General features: G+C 36.1%; 1 protein-coding gene across 3 annotated transcripts in view; it reads left to right on the top strand.

Annotated features, from left to right (window-relative positions):
• Window positions 1-18,393, top strand: part of CADPS2 (calcium dependent secretion activator 2) — a gene marked incomplete at its 5' end in the record, with an annotated part of 291,727 nt that overhangs the window by 152,595 nt on the left and 120,739 nt on the right. For all 3 annotated transcript variants that reach the window (XM_082279935.1, XM_082279934.1, XM_082279933.1), the window contains one exon: window positions 313-452. In XM_082279935.1, the coding sequence (XP_082136061.1) occupies window positions 313-452 (140 nt within the window). The remainder of the gene's footprint in view (window positions 1-312; window positions 453-18,393) is intronic.

The following is an 18,393-nucleotide window of genomic DNA, read 5'->3' as shown; positions in this document are numbered from 1 at the left end:
CTTTTGAAATGCCAACTGTTCTTTTTTTTTAAAAAAAAGCTCTTAATTCAGAATGTATTAACAGGAGGAAATTTTATTAACTCATAATATGAAAATACCCATTTATAAGAGAAAGAAGGAGTTAATTTTTGAAATTCATCTGTTACAATAAGATTGATTCTGCTGGTTTATTAGATTTATGAAATCTTTTTTAGTCATCTTTCATATTGGAGGAGATGCAACAAGAATCTTCACTGCTTAGATGTTTCCATTAAAGACTACCAGGGGTGTTTTTTATTAGCTTGCTGAAGTTTATCTTTTCATGACTTGCAGGTAGTGTTATATCCAACGTCCAATAGCCCAAAGTCCCCTGATCTGCATAAAATGATAGTTCCCAAAAACAGTCAGGACAGTGACCTGAAAATTAAACTGGCGGTGAGAATGGATAAACCACCTCACATGAAGCACTGTGGGTAAGTGTCCATTTCCTGGCTGTCTCTATTTTATTATTTTGTCTCACTGTGCCTGTGTTTTTACGAAGTGTATCTAAAACCATAAAGTTTTTAAAACCTTATAAATTTGTAAAACATTTCCTATAGTATGGTATTGTGTTACGTCTGCATTTTATACATGAAGTTTGGACTAGTCAGGAATAACAGTCATTTCAGATGTTCAGTGATGTGTAAAGACAGATGCTGAGCTAGGTCTGAAATGGAGAACTAAGAGTACAGTCTCATTTAGATACTGGTTTTGAATGTTACAATTTATGGCACTTTGTTAAATATTTAGGAGAAAAATATTTTTCCATTAAAATAGGATTAATCATATACCTGAATGGAGTGATATTTGCTACATAGTCTCTCCTTTCTTTCTCTATCTGTTGTATGGTCTTTCTCTTGAAAAAATAATATGTATGAATGCCAGTTTAAGGATGTTTTTCTGTCTAACACTGAAACTATGTGGAATAGATTATTCATAAAGACAGCTCCTTTAATTGACTGCCACCACTACTCCTCAGCCCAGCTGCAAGAACAGGTAGTGTTGCTAAAGCAAGTCTGTATCTTTTTTATAAAGCAATCTCAAAGAATCAATATACTGTCCATGCTGTTTAGATTTCTTTTTGGTCTCCTCCTGTTTGTGTTCTGCTCATTGTATACAGGCAGTAATTGCCAAAATTTCCTATATATGATACTTTCTTTAAAAAAACTACCAAACTGACTAAAGTTTTGTCAAAGTGTTAATTAGTTGGGCTCAGATTTCCCACATACCAGTCTTGTCCTTCATTTTGGTTTTGTGAAACTTAGACACTAATGATTAGGACTGTAACAATGAGACTTGCTAGATGGAGACCTGTGACTGGTGACCAGGAGTTACGAGGAAAGAGAGGGAAACGAGTCATAGAGTCAGGGGGGAACTGGAGCTACTGTGCTTGGAGACTGGAACTGGGATGAGAAAACTTCAAAGCAGGGCAGCAAATACGTAAGGGAAATGGGATAATGTAGCAGGAGAGAGCAGGAAGACTCAGCTGACATGAATAAGCTGGAGTAGAGAGGAGCTGGAGAGGAGAGAACAGTGTTTGTACTAAAGCATGATAAAGCATAAAGCTCTCCTGTGAGTCCCACCTCCTGGCCCATTCATTTGTACTCACCAAACACCAGTGAAAGGGTTTGGTGATGGTGGCACATCTTTATCTAGGTCCAGCCCACTAGCATGGATTCAGTTTCCTGCTGCTGAAAGATTTTCAGCCCGTTGGCAGTAGTGCAGGATGCAGGGAGGCATGGTGCTGCCTGCCCTCTTCAGCAGGCTTGTCAAAAGAGGCAGCGTGTAGGCAGGCTGACTTAAACCACATCAGCAAGGAATGATGTGCAGCATTTTCATCTGCACATGACCTGGTTCAATTGCAAACTTCACCCTACATACATCAGGGGTGTTGTACTGCCATGCCCCTATCCTAAGCAATGACTAGGAGAAGTTCCCATTTTTGATCTGGTCACTGATAATGTTGGGGTCATGCTCTCTGCACCCCCAATTAGAGTGTAACATGCAACTGGATCCAGCAACAAGGAGAAGGCTCCAACACTTCCTCTCATCATGCTCCTCTATTTCCCCAGAGGCTGTCTTGGCAAGAAGATGTTCTTCTGGGGTCTTCAGAGGGTCTTCTAGCCCCCCCAATTCAGTTAACCTTGCTGGTTTATATCGGTAGTCTTGTCTGACCATTAAAGAACCCCATCAAATATTGTTGTCAATAATTTAATTTAATCGTTATCCATTTCATCTGCTGCTGATGGTTACTTCCTCAGATTGATTTTGAATACTAATCTCATGGCACAGTTGTTTACTTCTGCATTTTATTTCAGGATCACTACTGTCACTATTCTCCAGGCAGATATTGTAGTTCTTCCCACCAAAAATGCTCTAGGTCAGTCATCATTTCCACTTCCTTATAGCTATTAGCTGTAATGATTATTACCTGCATACTTGTTAAGAAAAGTTAGGGCACCAAGGGATGTATGGACTTGTCCCCCATTAATATATGTGAAATGAAATAAAAACTTAATAATTCCTTCAATAACTATTGAAGAGATTGATGAAGTATTGTAGAAAACACTGGAGTTGCAGTGAAGAGGAAGGAAGAGGGTATTTGTTTGGAGGGAAAAGAACACCTTCTAGTAGAATTCTTAGTATATACAGTCAGGAACTATTAATATTACAAAGAGCCATCATCCAGGCACTCTCTGCAGCCTTCTCTTGACTTTCTGGGTGAGTATAAGTATTAAGTGGTCATTTGCTGGTTTTTTTCAAGAGCGATTCCCTCCTGCTTTAATACACATATTAAAGCTGCTCTGGTTCTGAACTGATAGTGTGTTATCAGGGAAATCTGCATTTGTGAAGAGACTGGATATATGTGATGGATGATGGACCTTATCATCAGAAAGGCAAAGGAATATTTTGCAGTTAAAATAGTTGAGGGTTGCTTGGAAGAAACTGGCTTTTATCCCCATTTGTGCTGCACAGAAGTTTCCTATAAGAGACTGAAATGTTTCCACCTACAGTAACTGATGTTACTTGTTTCCTGTGTCCAGTTTGATAAACTGGGATCTGATTTTATAGAGGTGGTCGACACTCAGCTGTTAGCTGAAGTCAGTTGAAATGGGACTTTAAATACTCATTGTGCTGTACAAGTCCAGGTATCCTAAAAATTAATCTCTGAAGCCTAAAATTTTTAGTATTTCAATTGTCCTGTTATCAAGGGACAGTAGTACCACCTCCCAGGATCATACACATATGAAGATAAATCTTTGGAAGCATCTGGTAGAAAAGGTTCCCACACTCCAGAGGAGCTGGGGGAGTGGAATCATCGTCACTTCGCTCAGCCAAAGGCTTGTGCTCTGCTGGGCAGGGTTGTAACAGTGCCAGGCTCTGCAATTCCCTGGAAAACCTGTACAATGTGGGAATGCAAATATCAAGTCTCTCTGTAAAGCAGTGTTTGCATAAAACATAATGAAGGAGGCCATAGGACAAAATAAAGTGCTGAACAGCTCAAAGGCAGCTGCTACTATCCTGAATAGTGAAAACAACTGGGAGGTTTTTGTCTATGTTATTTATGTTTTATTTGATTTTATTTTATTTTATTTGATTATTAGAATGTGGTCATATATTTAAGTACAGTATCATAGAGTGCACAAAAGGAAGGGATATAAAAGGATGACAGAATGTGATCATCCTTTCTCCTGGAATTTCATCATGTCAGCAAGTTGAATTTTGCAAGCTTTATAACAGAGTTCTAGTGTAGTTAGTGTGTTCAACCCAGCTAAGTTCTAATTCTTCATTGTATTTTTCAGAAGCTTTATCCTTAACCAAAGTTTGAACTAGACAACTTAATGTTTTCTGTGTGTCAGTCTGAGTTAACAAACTAATGTACAAGATTCTTATGTCTCTTAGGAAAAGAAGGCAATCTGTTAGTATTACGTAATTATTTTCAGTTGAGAGTCTCAAAAGTGATTCCGAGTTGAATTCCAATTTTATCCCACAGCCAACTGCAGAGGGATGGGTTTTAGTAGATTAATACTCTATCTAATTACAATAAGACACAGTTTTTTTAGATATGGGAACTGTGCCCAAATATATCAGGTTCTGCAGGGTTGGGAAAACCCACAGACCCAGTCAAATGGTGGATTTTCAATTTTATCTCTTCAGAAAAGTTTTTCCTTTTTAAGACTGACTTTACTTACTGACACAGAGGATATGCTGGAAGACTTCAAAACTTGTCTTGCATTTATGCTTCAAGAATACTGAATTCTACAAATTTTACTGCCGTGTACTTCAGTCACAAATAGTATTCTGGACTGCATCACCTTCAGATCATGTTCTCTCTTTGATTTCCACAGTCATAACCAAAAATTATATTTTAAATTAGATTATAAACTTGGGATTTTTAATTATGAATTTTAACCTAAGAGCAAGAAATAAGAGTCTTTATGACTCAACACTACTGTGAATCTCAATTGCAGTTCATTTGTACTTCTCCAACAAAGAGGTTTATGTTTATGTTGACACATTCATACAGTTAATCTAGTGTTACTCCACGAATATGATTTCAAAAAAACACTTGCTCAAGGAAACAATTCATGTTTTTTCAATGTATTCTGTTACATGCTTTAAAAAAAATTGAACACTATTATACATCTTACAGTAAACATAATCCTATTACTTATTTTACATTTTTATTTTTATTCTTACATGAAAGGCTCTCAAAGTAGTAATTAATCTGAAAAGATATATAAATATCCTTTTGTATCTGAATCCTGTCAGTATATTACAAGGCAAAGGATACACAGCTAGTCTGAGTAGTGACAAGGTAAATATTGCTCATTAAGGGGGATTTGTAGAACAGTTCCAATTATTGACAAATCATTATATTTTAGATTCCTTTCTCATAATTTGTATTGTATTTGTCTTCTCATAGAATGCGGTAACCTTTCCCTTATCTAAAATGAAGAGCACATATGAGATATTTTTTAAATCTCCTTTATTTAGTAAAGCAAATATCCATACAAAAGGAGATTTTTTAGCATTTCTAATGTTTTTTTTCTGTTGCAATCTTGAATCTAAAACAAACCATCAAAGTAAAGGAGTAAAATTTGAGCTAAAAACTTCCTCTATAAAATACTAAAAACCTGTTTCTTTCTGTTGAAAGGTCTATTTGTTAGAATAGCAGCATTAGGGAGGTACTGTTTGCTTCAGGAAAGCTCAATTGGATCTCCTTAATTCCTAATTATTTTAGGGTTGAAAACCCCAGCAGGACCGGTTAATTGACTCAAGATAGGTGGGTTACTCTAAATCCCTTCTCTAATGCATGGGGGTTTTTTGATGTGCCTTTGCACATCTGTGTGCATTTAAATCATGCATTATTTTAAAAAGTAGATTGTGTGCCTGTTTAGTTGTATCTTAGCATAGCCTAGTGGTTACTAAAGGGTATTATTCTATTGCTTCCAATCTAGAAATAAAAAAAGGAATACTGGGATTTTTTTTTTAAAGCTTGCTTTTAAAGGATTAGTAATGCTCAGTGGTCTTACAAAAAAAAAAGAAAAAAAAAGGAAAATAAATAATAAAATAAAATTAAATTCTTGCAAATTGAACAGCCTGAACAGGACAATACTACAAAGTGGTATTATTTGGGTTTGACTTCCAAAGTGAAACATTTCAGCCTAGCTCTTGTCCTGAACTTTTTCCAAGATTTGAAGGGCAAAATTCATTCTTTTATGTTCTGTTCTGCTTTCTGCTATGACACGTTTCATATGTAAATAATGTATCTTTAATTTCTTAAACTTTTGCATTTGGAATAAACATTCTGCAAGCACTTAGAATTTTCTCTCTGTCTCTCATCTATAAAGAAAGTATTTTGGTGACTTCTTTAAATTTGTGGTCTCCATAATAGTAAGGAATCTGTGTGAAATCATATTGCTCTCAAAACTTGATGGTTTTGGGTTTTGCTTTGTTTTTGTTTTTGGGGTTTTTTTTATGGTTGTATTTCTTGAGAATATAAGATCACCATTAATTTGCTAACTCCCAAGTTTTTTCTCTTTTGCACTTGCAATTGGCTGAAGTGTTCTTAGGACAGTATTTATAAACAGTAAATAGAGCTCCTGAATCCTGAATGTGACAGAAGAATCACATTTCTCCTCCTTCTGCTGTAGTTTCAGAACTAAAGGATATCTGTGAGACAAATGCTCTGGTTAGCAGTCTTCTAAGATGCCGAATTAGAAGATAAGTAATTTTTTCCTCTCATTTTTATGATATTTGTCACCTATCCTTAGAGAGAAAGATGAGTATGATCTGGTTTGCAGCTGAGTGAAATGAAACACGGGAATAAACAGAGATCACCCAAGGTCATGGGCAATTTGGTGACAAAGCTGAGGGTAGCACTGGGGTCTGCTGGCTTCTCAGTGGTAGGGCTGCCGTGCGTGCCTGTTGCCTGGATAAACTGCAGTCACTGCTGCTACTGAGCTCATAGCTCAGCTGAGAAGAGCCACGGGGGCACTGAAGTCAGCCAGAAGGAGGCTGGTGCCAGCTCTTACGGGCTGTTTGTTCATGGTCACCTGGCAAAGAAGAGCAGGACAAGAAACAGAATTACCTTTACAACTTGAAGATGTGTCATCTGGGTTTGATGTGAAGATGAGATCTGCTCCCACAATCATGATTTCAGAAAAATATGCAAGGTGAATACATCGCAATTACTCTATTGCAATTCTGGGTTACTTATACAGGTAATGTAGGATGTCAGGAATACAATCACACTTCTCTTAGCAAGTACTGCAAGCTCCCTGTCACAGATAAGCCTTTGTAATTTGAAATGTGTCAGTCCTTAGTCTCTGAGCCAAAACACACAAATATGTCAGAATAACTCTAAAAAATCTGTTTTACCAACAGTAAAAAGATGAAATAGAAAGAAATTTTTGGCTAATTTAAACTTCAAGTTTAATTTTTCTTAAATGAATAGGTGTAGAATTGCTTCAAAGTGAAGGAAAGTGTTAGAAACCTACAATAATACCTAAGATGTTTGCAACATCTTACTAATACTTGTTATTATATGTTAATACGAAGCATAGACTTCTTCAATTAGTACTGCTTTCTATGAGATAAAACTTGGTATATTATTTTTCAACAGTTACTGAAAATATGTTTCTCCTTAATGTTTTCCTCTTTCAAAAGCAAGAGCTGATTATCTTAGAGATTCCTGTTGGTCTTTCATTTCTTATAAACATAGCATGAACCAAATGTTAAAATACTCAAATGCTTACCTAACTACAGCATTTCTTCATCTACATATGTAAACTCCTCTGGATCCCTTTATAGTATTTGATTTGTCTTTCCAAGCTCGTGTGCTGCCTATCTGGTTGTAACCATAAAGTCAGCATAGTAGCACCATCTAGCTTTCTGTTTGCTGCTATTGCATTTCTTCTTGGAAAAGGGTAGCAGAGCAATGACTTCAGCTACTGCCTCGAAGAGCAAAGTTCTCCCTGTCCCTTGGCAGAATGCTTATTTTTTGGTTTGTGAATGTCAAGACCAAGAAGCATAGGAGAAGTCAGATGGAAGAAACTGTTGAGTTTGTTTGAATTTTGCAAGCTTTATATAGCATCAGATAATTTGGAATTCTTTTCTGATCATTTAATCATATGGCCTCACTATAGCAGCCAAAAAATTTAGGTGTTTAGGCTTTGTAAGAGTTCTCTGAGTTTTCTCAAAGCAACTGCTATGTAGGGTGGGATACCTTGACATGTTGGTTTATCTAAGTGGTTGGCCTAAGACACTGGCTATTGAAAAACAGGAAAGGTACACTGGAGGTAGTAAGGTAAACTTCTCTCTATATATATTGCGCTCAGAAATATAGGTTATCTCCTAAATTAAAATAAATGCCCTGTGAGCAGATGCAAAGCTTTGAAAAGGTGAACTACCAGAACAAGAGGTGTGCTTCAGGCATGTCATCTTTTTCTTCTGCCTAATTCACAGTTTCTGAAATCTAAATTCAGGTAAAAGATAAAATGCATAGCTGCCCAAGTGAAAGTGCCCTGGTCTCCTTTTATTTTAAATGAAACTCAGACTAATTTGATAGATAGTAAGACATTTTTGCTACAAGTAACAATACAATTAGGAGAAATAACTTCATTTCTACTGATATTTCTTGGGTTTCCTACTATATTGATCTTTATAGAGTAGTTTCTATTTATATAGTTATGAAGATGAATAAATTCATCCTTATTCAAATTTTAAAAAATTCAATAAATATTTTATATTAAATAAACATCACTTATATTAATTCCTGTGAGAATTTTATGTCTACACTGGTGACTTTTTAGGATTTGTGTTGTCCTCTAACACATACAGCTTGTTCTGTTTGGCAGCAGATGTGCTCCATTTGTATTTTTAATACCTCTGGTTTTGTTCAAAAAAATTTCTTATCCTAAGAACAGTAGTTAACATCTTTGTCATTTCTTCTACAATTACTCCTAATTAGTCTCAAATACATTTAGAAGGTAAATCTTTCTAAAAATGTCTGAGAAATTGCCCACTGCCAGCATCAGGCCTTCCAGTTTCTTTGAGATGACCAGCAATCCATATACAAATGAGATATTTTTCGACTAGCTTTGTGCCATCTGAAACTCCTCTGTGAAAAGATAATCCTCAGCCAGTCTTCTTCATGTTTGGGAAAGGGATGCCTACCTCAAAGTGAAGATTTGTTCTTGATTCACTAACCAAATAACAAAAATACTCCTGATTCCTGTCTGTCACAGTCATTGCCTTGTGAAATCTTGCTACAACATGTTGAAACACTGTGGGATGCAGCAGTCTGCTGTAACATGATCCTATCACAGGAATTGCGTGTATTCATCTCAGCTGCATCTAAGTAAAATTAGTCACTTCCTCTCCCTATGGTTTTATATTGTGCACAGGTTTTTTTGTCTCTCCATTTGTTACTGGCAAATGGGATGCAACAATGTTTGCTTGGTCTAGCTGGCTTCTGTAGTGCCCAAGGTGTCCAAAGAACCTCATTCTCATCTACCCACACAGAGGAACTCTTTTCCAAAGAGTACCTTTTAAACTAATGAGGATATCTGGAATACAGAAAATGAACAAAAGCATATATCTCTGAAGAGAATTCTCTCATAAAGAAACTTATTTAAGAAGCAAAAGTGAGTTGGAGATTGCTTTTACTGTAATTGAAGAGGTCATGGGGTTGGTAGCAGAGAGAGGGAGACATAGTATTTGGCCAAAACCCAACACAAAACCAAAAAATTGACACTGTGATGCCAGCACCTGCACTACAGAACTGTTGGGGTCACTCACATGTTTACAACACTTTTGAATTAGAGTTGGCTCATGTTCAGACTCAATGCATGGACAATGTGACCTTGTATTTGCTTGCCATATACCTTTGAGACACTGGGCAAAAGATTTCATTGTAATTTCTGACAGGAAGGTGTAAAGAAGTACCAGAGTTTCAGGTGAGTTTATTTGACTTCAAAGACAAAAGAGGTGTGAACTACAAAGTTTCATTTCCCAATCCATGTTCAGTCTAGACCTAGCATGACAATCTCAGGTTTGATCAAGACAAGCATGGTAGCAGTAGGTGGTTCTGTAGTGCTGAAGCAAACTGTATTAAGGCCAGGTCTTTACCACTCACAGAAGATATGTTTTGTGGCTGATGAAATAGGCTTTGTTTGAATTTCAGACAGTGGACTGTTGAAGAAAAAAAGGGGGGTTGGTAAAAAAATGTGATCAGCACCTGAAGTATACAGCACAGCAAATACCACTCAGGAATTACCATTCAGGAATGCCTGCTCCTTACTTTACATCAGGGTGTGCCAAAGTGTCATCTAACATCCAGCACCACAAATCTGTATGTGTAGATCATATTTTCTCTACTCAGTGAAAAATCCTGAAGAATATGTCACAAACTGCTATAAAAAGTATCCTGGCTGCAAACTTCAGAATACTTCATTAAATGTAGTCATTGCTAAACACCTTGTACTGGAAAGGGCTGGTATGACTGATCTGTAAGTTAACTACTGCATGAAGTTAACATGATTCCTTTGAAGCCATAAGAGCTTTTCAATAAAATTTACGAAGAGGATAATATCTTTCTTTTCAAGAGTAAGTCCCAGACAGTTGCTGACTCTGAAGATCCAAGACCCTGGGACCCTGAAGACAAGCGTGTGAGAATCCCTTTCTGCAAAATAAAACTCATAAATCCCAGCACAGAGTAAACCCAAGTACTTCAAAGACTTCTGACGTGGAATGAGGCTACTGAGAAAGTAAAGGAAAACTAAAAAAATAGAACAGTGGATTTATTTACTGCAGAAATATTGGTCAAATTTTGGCCCATCATGAAAAAGCAAATTTAAATTGGATTCAAAAGCAATGGTGTATATTTTTTGTTTATTTTGTCTGGAGTCAAAAATGCCATTCATGTAGCTGTAGCTATCTTATCTTGCTAAATTCTGACAAACCTGTCCTCATTTGCACATTCATAAAGGAACATGTATATATTAAGGTCAAAATTTCCTATATACGTTATAAGCTGCATGTTTAGTGATGCATGAAGGTGTTACTATTATTATACCAAGGTGTCTCATGTAAGTATTTTCTGTTATGCTACTTTGTGCTTAATGCTGGTATTTCATTGTGCTAAATGAATGTTAGCATCTTGCCATGGAGAAAAGTGCTAATGTGGTAACTGTTTTCATTTAAATGATTTTACTATTACACATTTTTGCAAAATCAATTTACTATAATCAGTTACTTTTTAAAAATGAAATTGAACTTCATGAAAGATGACACATTAAAATTACATTAATGATTGATTGGATAATGATAATGGGTTAATGCAAAATTACTATGGAAGGAAGAAGCCAAAGTGTTTATCCTGCTGTTAGATCCTTAGAGAACAGATTATAGCTATGAGCCTGATTTTCAGTGCTTCACACAGTAATTACTTCTGAGAGGCACAGGGAATCTTTGAAGACCTTAATGATATGCCACTGCCACTTTAATTGCTAAAAGAAGCCAAGAGAATCCTAATTGCTAAGAGAAGCATTACTAATTAAGGTGTCATTCTTCATTTATTCCATAGTAATTAATCTGAAATATTTGTAAAAGCTGAGATATAAATTTAGATCCAAACTCACTTAGCTTAATCACAACAGACTTCATGTGAAAAATATCTATGGATTAGGTAAGGTTGATAGTAAAACTTAAAATACTTCTTTTCTCATGAAAAATTTTGGTTTGCTTTTGCTCACAACTTTTTTAAAAAATGAAGTAAAGGAATTGAGAATAGATTTAAGAATCTGTTCTTATTAATATGTAATTTATATTTAAATTGTGATTGTAGTCTCGCATTAAAAAATCATTACAACTGTTTATATAGGGTGTTTCTTTTTTCATATTTCATCTTAAAGCTCCATGCTTCTGAAATGTTAAGATGGGCTTTCTTCAGCTCTGTGATGGGCAGAGTGGTGCAGGTTCAGTTGTATATGTATTGTCTTTAGATCATAACTGTAGCAACACTTGTTCAATATCCTCTTGCCTTCACTAGGATGGAGTATGCATAATTGATTAGGTATAGAAACTCCCCGTAATCAGTACTGCATGTGTGTCAAATTCTTCTTTGGTTTGTCTTTGCTAAAGTCCTTATTCAACCTTACAAAATAAGCAATTGGAATGAGTGGTCATGCCTGGTACCTGTCCATTTCCTGCCTACTGGGTTTTGTACCTTGTTCTCTTCTCAGCCTTTAATGCAGTTACTCACAGTCTCACTGTCCTAAACTCTTCTTTTGGCATGGATTATCCCTTATAGTTTACCTTAACGGTGCCTTGCATTCATATGTAAACGCCAATTCTTTTTATTCTTGTCTCTGTAATATCTCAGAACCTATGACCAAACATCTCAGTGACCCATAGAACAGCTAGGTAGACTTTTCTAGTCTGTACTATCAATTAACTTAACTTTTAAACTCTTTAAATTCTTAATTTTAAAGCTCTTCCCATCTCAACTTACTGGTCTTTGTGTGCATGTGCGAGGAAAAAAAATAAGTGAAAAACCTCTGCACATTAGAGAAGAGGCCATAAAGATGGTGTTGAGCTGTGCTGCAGCATCACTTAGAACTTGTCCTCATATTTTATGTGACTGACTCCTAATTCATACCTTCTCCACTTGCGCAAATTCGAATGCAGCATCACTGCTGAGAGAGCCTGGTCGACTGAGTACCTTCTAGCAACAGCCACTTGTTGAAACAGTGGGGTGAGATTCAGGCCTGTACTAAGAGGGCTAATTGCATGTGATAATCCTACTGTGCAGAGAGAAGAATTAAAGAATGAATGGTTCTAAGAGCAGTAAATTGGACTTTTCTGAGGCACCTATGAAGGATTTTTAGCTGCTGATGGCCACCAAAATTGGTACTCAATAGAAAGAGATGGTAATCTGGAAGACCTGAACTCCGTTTGGCATTTGTCTCCTTGACTACAAAGGGAGCCAAGTGTGATGTGTGCCCAAACAGATCTGTACAGAGACTGAGTGATTGCTGAGGATCTGGTAATCACCTCATATGCATTTCTGGGGATTTAGTTTAGTCTCTGTCATGTCTTGTCCTAGACTTACAGCACCCTAGTGGCTGGAATATGTGAGGTACACTAGCTGAGCACCACAGCTGATTTTATTTAATTCAAGAGGAGCCTTTTTCACCTACTCTGAATCAATTCTGCAGTGTGAACCAAGTGCTGCAACTTTGGGACATTGAAGGGATTTTCTTCAAAAGCATGCTCCTTACTCAGACTGATTTACCAATGTAGATAAATCATTTTTATTTTAGGTACTTGATTTAAGTACCTGAGAAGGGTTGGGCCAAACTGGGCAACATCTTCTACTGATGCCCATGTCAGGGGTTCCATTAAGGCTTCAATCCTGAAAGTATATTAAATACATGGTATAGTGTGAAATCTTGAATTGTGCTTGTAAATATTTGCTTTATTGGATTTTTGAAAAATACAAAGAATGCAATCTAAACAGTCTTTCCTGGTTTTGGATATGCTCAAATCAGAACTTTGGAAAGTTACTAATGTGCAAAAAAATTTTTTTCTGTATTTTCATTAAAAAGAGCAAACCTGGTGGTAACTTAGAAGGTGAAATGATGCAGTAATATTTTACTGAAAATAGACTTTAAGTTCTTTAAATTTTAGGGGAGGAATTGAGAAAATACTTTGATCTGTAGCTGGGGTTCTTTTCTAAAACACCAAGTAATACCTTTTAAGTTTCATTTGCATGTGTTTTTTCTACCAAGTAAGTAGACTAGATGGGCTATGTGGGTCAGTGCTATGTGGGTTGAAGGTAGTATTAAAAAATTAAATGTTGTCATGCTGTAGCAAAACATATGCCTTATTGGGGTCTCGCAGGGAAGATCATGATCTGAGTAATTTCATGGACGTGAGGTGAAATACAGGCAGGACATTTTTTTTGACTATGCATCATTTGTCTTACTGAAATGAAAGCATGAAGTAGGCTGCTTTTTTTAATGCCATAAATGATGAAGAAATTTATCCTATCAGAGGTGTTCTAAAATTTGCAGTAATAAGTTCAGAGTATCAGGAACTTCACAGTAACTCTACAGCGTAGTTGAGGAGACTCTGGTTTGACTGGAAAGTTCAGGTTGGCTTCTCCTGAAATTTCTGTATGCTATCTTTACACAGTTCCCATAGCTTTGGAAAAGTGTAATTCACAGCAAAATCTGACTTTTAGTTTTGCTTGAATTTGCTGCTCTGTAAATGCACCCAAAATATGCTGACAGTATCATTAGAATGAAATTGCGTGCAAGTATTCCTTCTTCTTAGCCTATTCCAGAATTATATATGGTAGACTCTATGTGTTATTTTGTATTATATTTTTATTTATTTCAGATTAAAATGTTTTAACTTCTTGCCATCCAAATTTCTTTTGAAAGTTGTCCAGAAACTTCCCTTACATGGATGATCTGTAGTAATGAAGATGTAATTGATTATAAGATTCATAAGATTATGCTGTACATAGTCACCTAAGCAATATTCTTATTTTCCCAGTCTGCAGAACCAAACATCATTTCAATAATTGTTTTAGATTTGGTTTGTATTGCTTTATTCCACTACAAATAAGCATAGCACCCATATAATGCAGGTGAAAGATGCAGTTTATTTGTTAGCCTTTCTCATCAGGTGATCTGAGTTGTTTCTTGATACCATACACTAATCTGTGACATCAAATTTAAGAGAGTTCTTTTCACCTGACGTACGTTGACACTGCATATGGTCTGGCCTGGCCTGGCATTATTTCAATACCGAGAGTGCCAGTCCTATTAACTGCAAGGATGGGGGCGTGCCACCTACCTCTTATGTCCTTCTGTCTCTTGTGCTGTCCATCTGTTACTTGTAGGAAGGTAAAATTCACGTAATTTTTGTCTTTTGGAATATAAACCTTTACAAAATCAAAGGTACTTGTGGCAGCAAAATTTTTTCAGAAACTAAAAGTATGTAACCAATCTAATCCACCCCATGTGTCAGAATGCTGCCTCAGAAACTGTAGGGTCAGTTGTGCTATCGTAGGTCTGAGGGTGGATTTCAATTCATAATACACTATTCTTTATGGGCAAAAACAATTCTAACACAATACTGAATGTAAAGACAGAGGTAAGTCTTTATAAATTCAATTAAGTAGTTTGTTGGTTTTGTTTTTTCTCCACAGTAGTATAATTTCAATTATTAAAATATTGCATTTAATTTTGACATAATAGCAGAGCCCCATGGTCCTGCACTACTCCTGTTTTATTCAAACAGTATGTTTGTCGTAGTCGGCTCTCTTTAAATAGTCCATGTCCTGCTAAATGTCAACACAATTGTGTTGGCAGATCAATACTGTTTTGTCGGGGGCCTTGAGTACGTCTCATCCCCAAATAGGCATCACCGTGGTAGCCTGGCAGTTTCTGCAATGTCATCAGTGTGGTGATGCTTTCATACAGAGTTCTGCACTATTAGCTCATTCTGTCTTTTTATTTAAATAAAAACTGTAAAGAAGAGCTCATCCCACACTACAAATGGTCTTTTTTGTGTGTGTTACCATCACAAACCTGTTTTAATTTAATCCCATTTTAAATTAACTTTGTGCCTGTTCAGCAATGTAGCTCAAAGCCTCGTCTAACCTGGCCTTGAACATTTCCAGGGATGGGGCATCCACAACTTCTCTGGGAAACCTTTTTCAGTGTCTCACCACCCCCACAGGAAAGAATTTCTTCTTAACATCTAATCTAAACCTACCCTCCTTTAGCTTAAAGCCATTCCCCCTTGTCCCATCACTACGTACCGTTGCAAAAAGTCTCTCTCCAGTTTTCTTGTAGGTTCGCTTTAGGTTCTGGAAAGTTGCTCTAAGGTCTCCTCAAAGCCTTCTCCTCTCCTGGCTGAACAACCCCAGCTCTCTCAGCTTTTATTCATAGGAGAGGTCCTCCATACCTCTGAGCATCTTTGTGACCCTCCTCTGGACTCACTCCATCAGGTCCTTGTCCTTATGTTGGCAGCCCTGGGGCTGGACACAGTGCTCTGGGTTGGGTCTCAAGAAAAGTTATGTTAGTTCCTGCACGTGTATTAAATCCTGTGGTTTGTCTTTGGAGCAGCAGACAGCAAAGACCTCTAAGATTGCCTCTCAAGATGCTGTTTGTATGGAGTAATCTGCAGACAGATTGGCACGGGAAGTGTTCTGTTAGGGATAGGTTTGAGATCCACAGCTAAGTCTCCATCGGGGTCAGACCAGCTTCCCTTTTTTTACCACATGGAGAGCTTCTCTGATAATGTTAGAAGATTGCCAGCCCAAAACTGCTGTCTGCTTTTCTTCATAGTTTTTTCCAGAGATGAAAATCTATATGGTTGCGATCAGAGAAGTGTACCTAATCCTAAATACACAACTAGTTACCTTGCTCAGTAAATCAGTTACTGATTTTATCAGTAACAGAAGTTACTGTTTTTATCATGGGTTACTACCTTTGTGATTTTAACTGCCAGTTTAAATTTTGAGATCATTTTAAGTTCAAAGTCTTAAGTAGAAGGCACCATGTCATAGACCAAGGAAAAGTAAGAAACTTGGTTCAGTTTTTAGTAGTGCTGGTGTGAAAAAGTGTGCCTAAAAATGTACTCCCCTCACAGCTGGACAGCTGACAGCAATTCTCTTTTCTAAAACTGAATGTTTGTAGCTCTCTAACCTTTTTCATCTGGTTTAAAGTCTTAGTTTCAAAGTGCAAGGTAAGATCTGAAGCAAATGTCTAAAGATTTAAGAGTATGGAATGATTCCTTTTAGATTAAGGGAAATAGGCTGGGCATGAGACGTCATTTTACAGATCTTTTAGTCAAGCCCTTTAGAAACACATTCTGAGTAATGAAAACATCCAAATGAAGTTGGAGTTATTCAAGCAACACATCTGGGACAGTTATAAAATGTTACAAATATTGCCAGAAGCTGAGAATACTTGCTAGGCTAAGATCTCTACAAATGGTACAGATGTTACAGTTGGTTTTTTTTCATTCACTACTGATGAAAAATGAAAAAGCTTCAGAGGAGGGAAACCAACAACTGTAAATGCAGCTTTACCATTGTTTTGTATATTGAGAAGCAATGGATCCATTTTCTAGAAGAAAATAACTGGGATCCTTAGATTAGAATTGGATTATTAAGTTAATAAAATAATCATGTAATGTAAAATTTTATTGTCATTACAGAATGTCGGTGTTCAACCTAATGTTACATTCATTTTTAATTGAGCTGTGTATAGTCTCCTTAATAGAAGGCTTCATTTTTTTCCTTGCACACTCAATATATTTTAATTGAACACCTGATTCTTGCCATCAGCACATTAACATCTGGACACTATGTTTTGTGCATATAGATACACTGATTAAAACTCAGCAGAGAATGACAGATAATGGGAAAATAAAAAGACAACATTATAGAACACTTTCAGCCATATTTTTTATTATATATTGAGAAGCCTTTAATTATCTTATTTCGTTTAATTAGTCCCACTACTTAGGTCATTTGTTTTTTATTGAAATGGCATGTCAGTAACTTCACTAATTGGCACTAAATGGCATATGACTAAACTAAATGTCTTGTGTAGTTTGGTCAAAAAGAATTTCTTATATTTTTTCACATTCCTGAGACTTTTTATTTATTTCGCAGTCTTTTCAACAATATAAAAAATATTTTGACAGAGTGGCTTGATTTAAAATTTAACATTTCACTTTTCATTTTTGTTTCTGAGTTAAAGACAAAGAAGTTTCTAAAGAAAAAGTGTTTACTTCCTAACATATTTTAGCATCAGAAAATAACACTACATTTTTTAGCTTTTAAAAATTTTAGTCTTTCTTTAGAGAGAAAAGTATTTAAAACATTTTTTTTCATTAAGACTTTAAGCACAGTATGTCAGCACTTTCAGATTTCTGGAAGTCTGAAGAAAACCAACAGTGCTGTGCCACTCCAGCAGTTGTACTTTAGGGGTGTAGGGATCTGTTTTGCACTGTTCTGTTTTAAACCAGTGATTTAACAAATCTGACAACTCTTGAGTATAGATGAGCTCAAGTTATACAAACTTTTTAGTGCGTAATATTAATTTCCAGTTGATTATTAACACACCTTCTAACAACAGAGACTTAATGTAAATGTAATTGATAAATAATTTTTTTCTGCATGAGATAATTTCTTTGAATAATTGGTTATAGAGCTCCCCCTAATTTTAGGTTCTTCAGTTCCAAACCATCTTTTATATTTTCATTAAAGATGTAACATATTTTTTACTCAATAATTTCTCAAGATGTGTGTGGTATCTGTGTACCAGGCAAAAACGATTACAGTTTAACTAATTAACATCATTTGGTTTACCAAATACTGATACTTCTGCAAATTATTTCTATGCTTTTTGAGTTGTTGGATAATCTTTATAATATATGCATTCAACTGTGTTCACACTGCAACAGATGAAATAACTCATCATTTTGCGATGAATGTTCCCTCCTAATTTGAGAATAAGTGTATTTATTAATATGTATGACTCTTTGCTCCCACAGATTCATGATTTGTGGAACAATAAGAAATTCTACTAATTTAAAATAGTCTTTTAAAAACTATTTGAAATACCAGTTTCACAGTCCTTGCCCTGAAGTTTAATTTAACCACTTTTTGTGATTACACTGTGGCATTTTCTGTCCTCCTCAGTCTGTAACAAGCAGGTAACAGGGATCGATTTGAACCAGATTTTCTTCGTCTGGGCCATGGCATTATACATGTCCTGACATCCACAGGAGGGCAGCATGGTCAAATTAAGGGAGAAGATGGGAGTATGATTATAATGC

The sequence above is a fragment of the Coloeus monedula genome (genome assembly GCF_965178545.1).
Source record: "Coloeus monedula genome assembly, chromosome: 4".
Lineage (NCBI taxonomy): Eukaryota > Metazoa > Chordata > Aves > Passeriformes > Corvidae > Coloeus > Coloeus monedula.
Note: the sequence above shows the minus strand (reverse complement) of the source record. Positions and strands in the feature narration are given on the sequence as shown.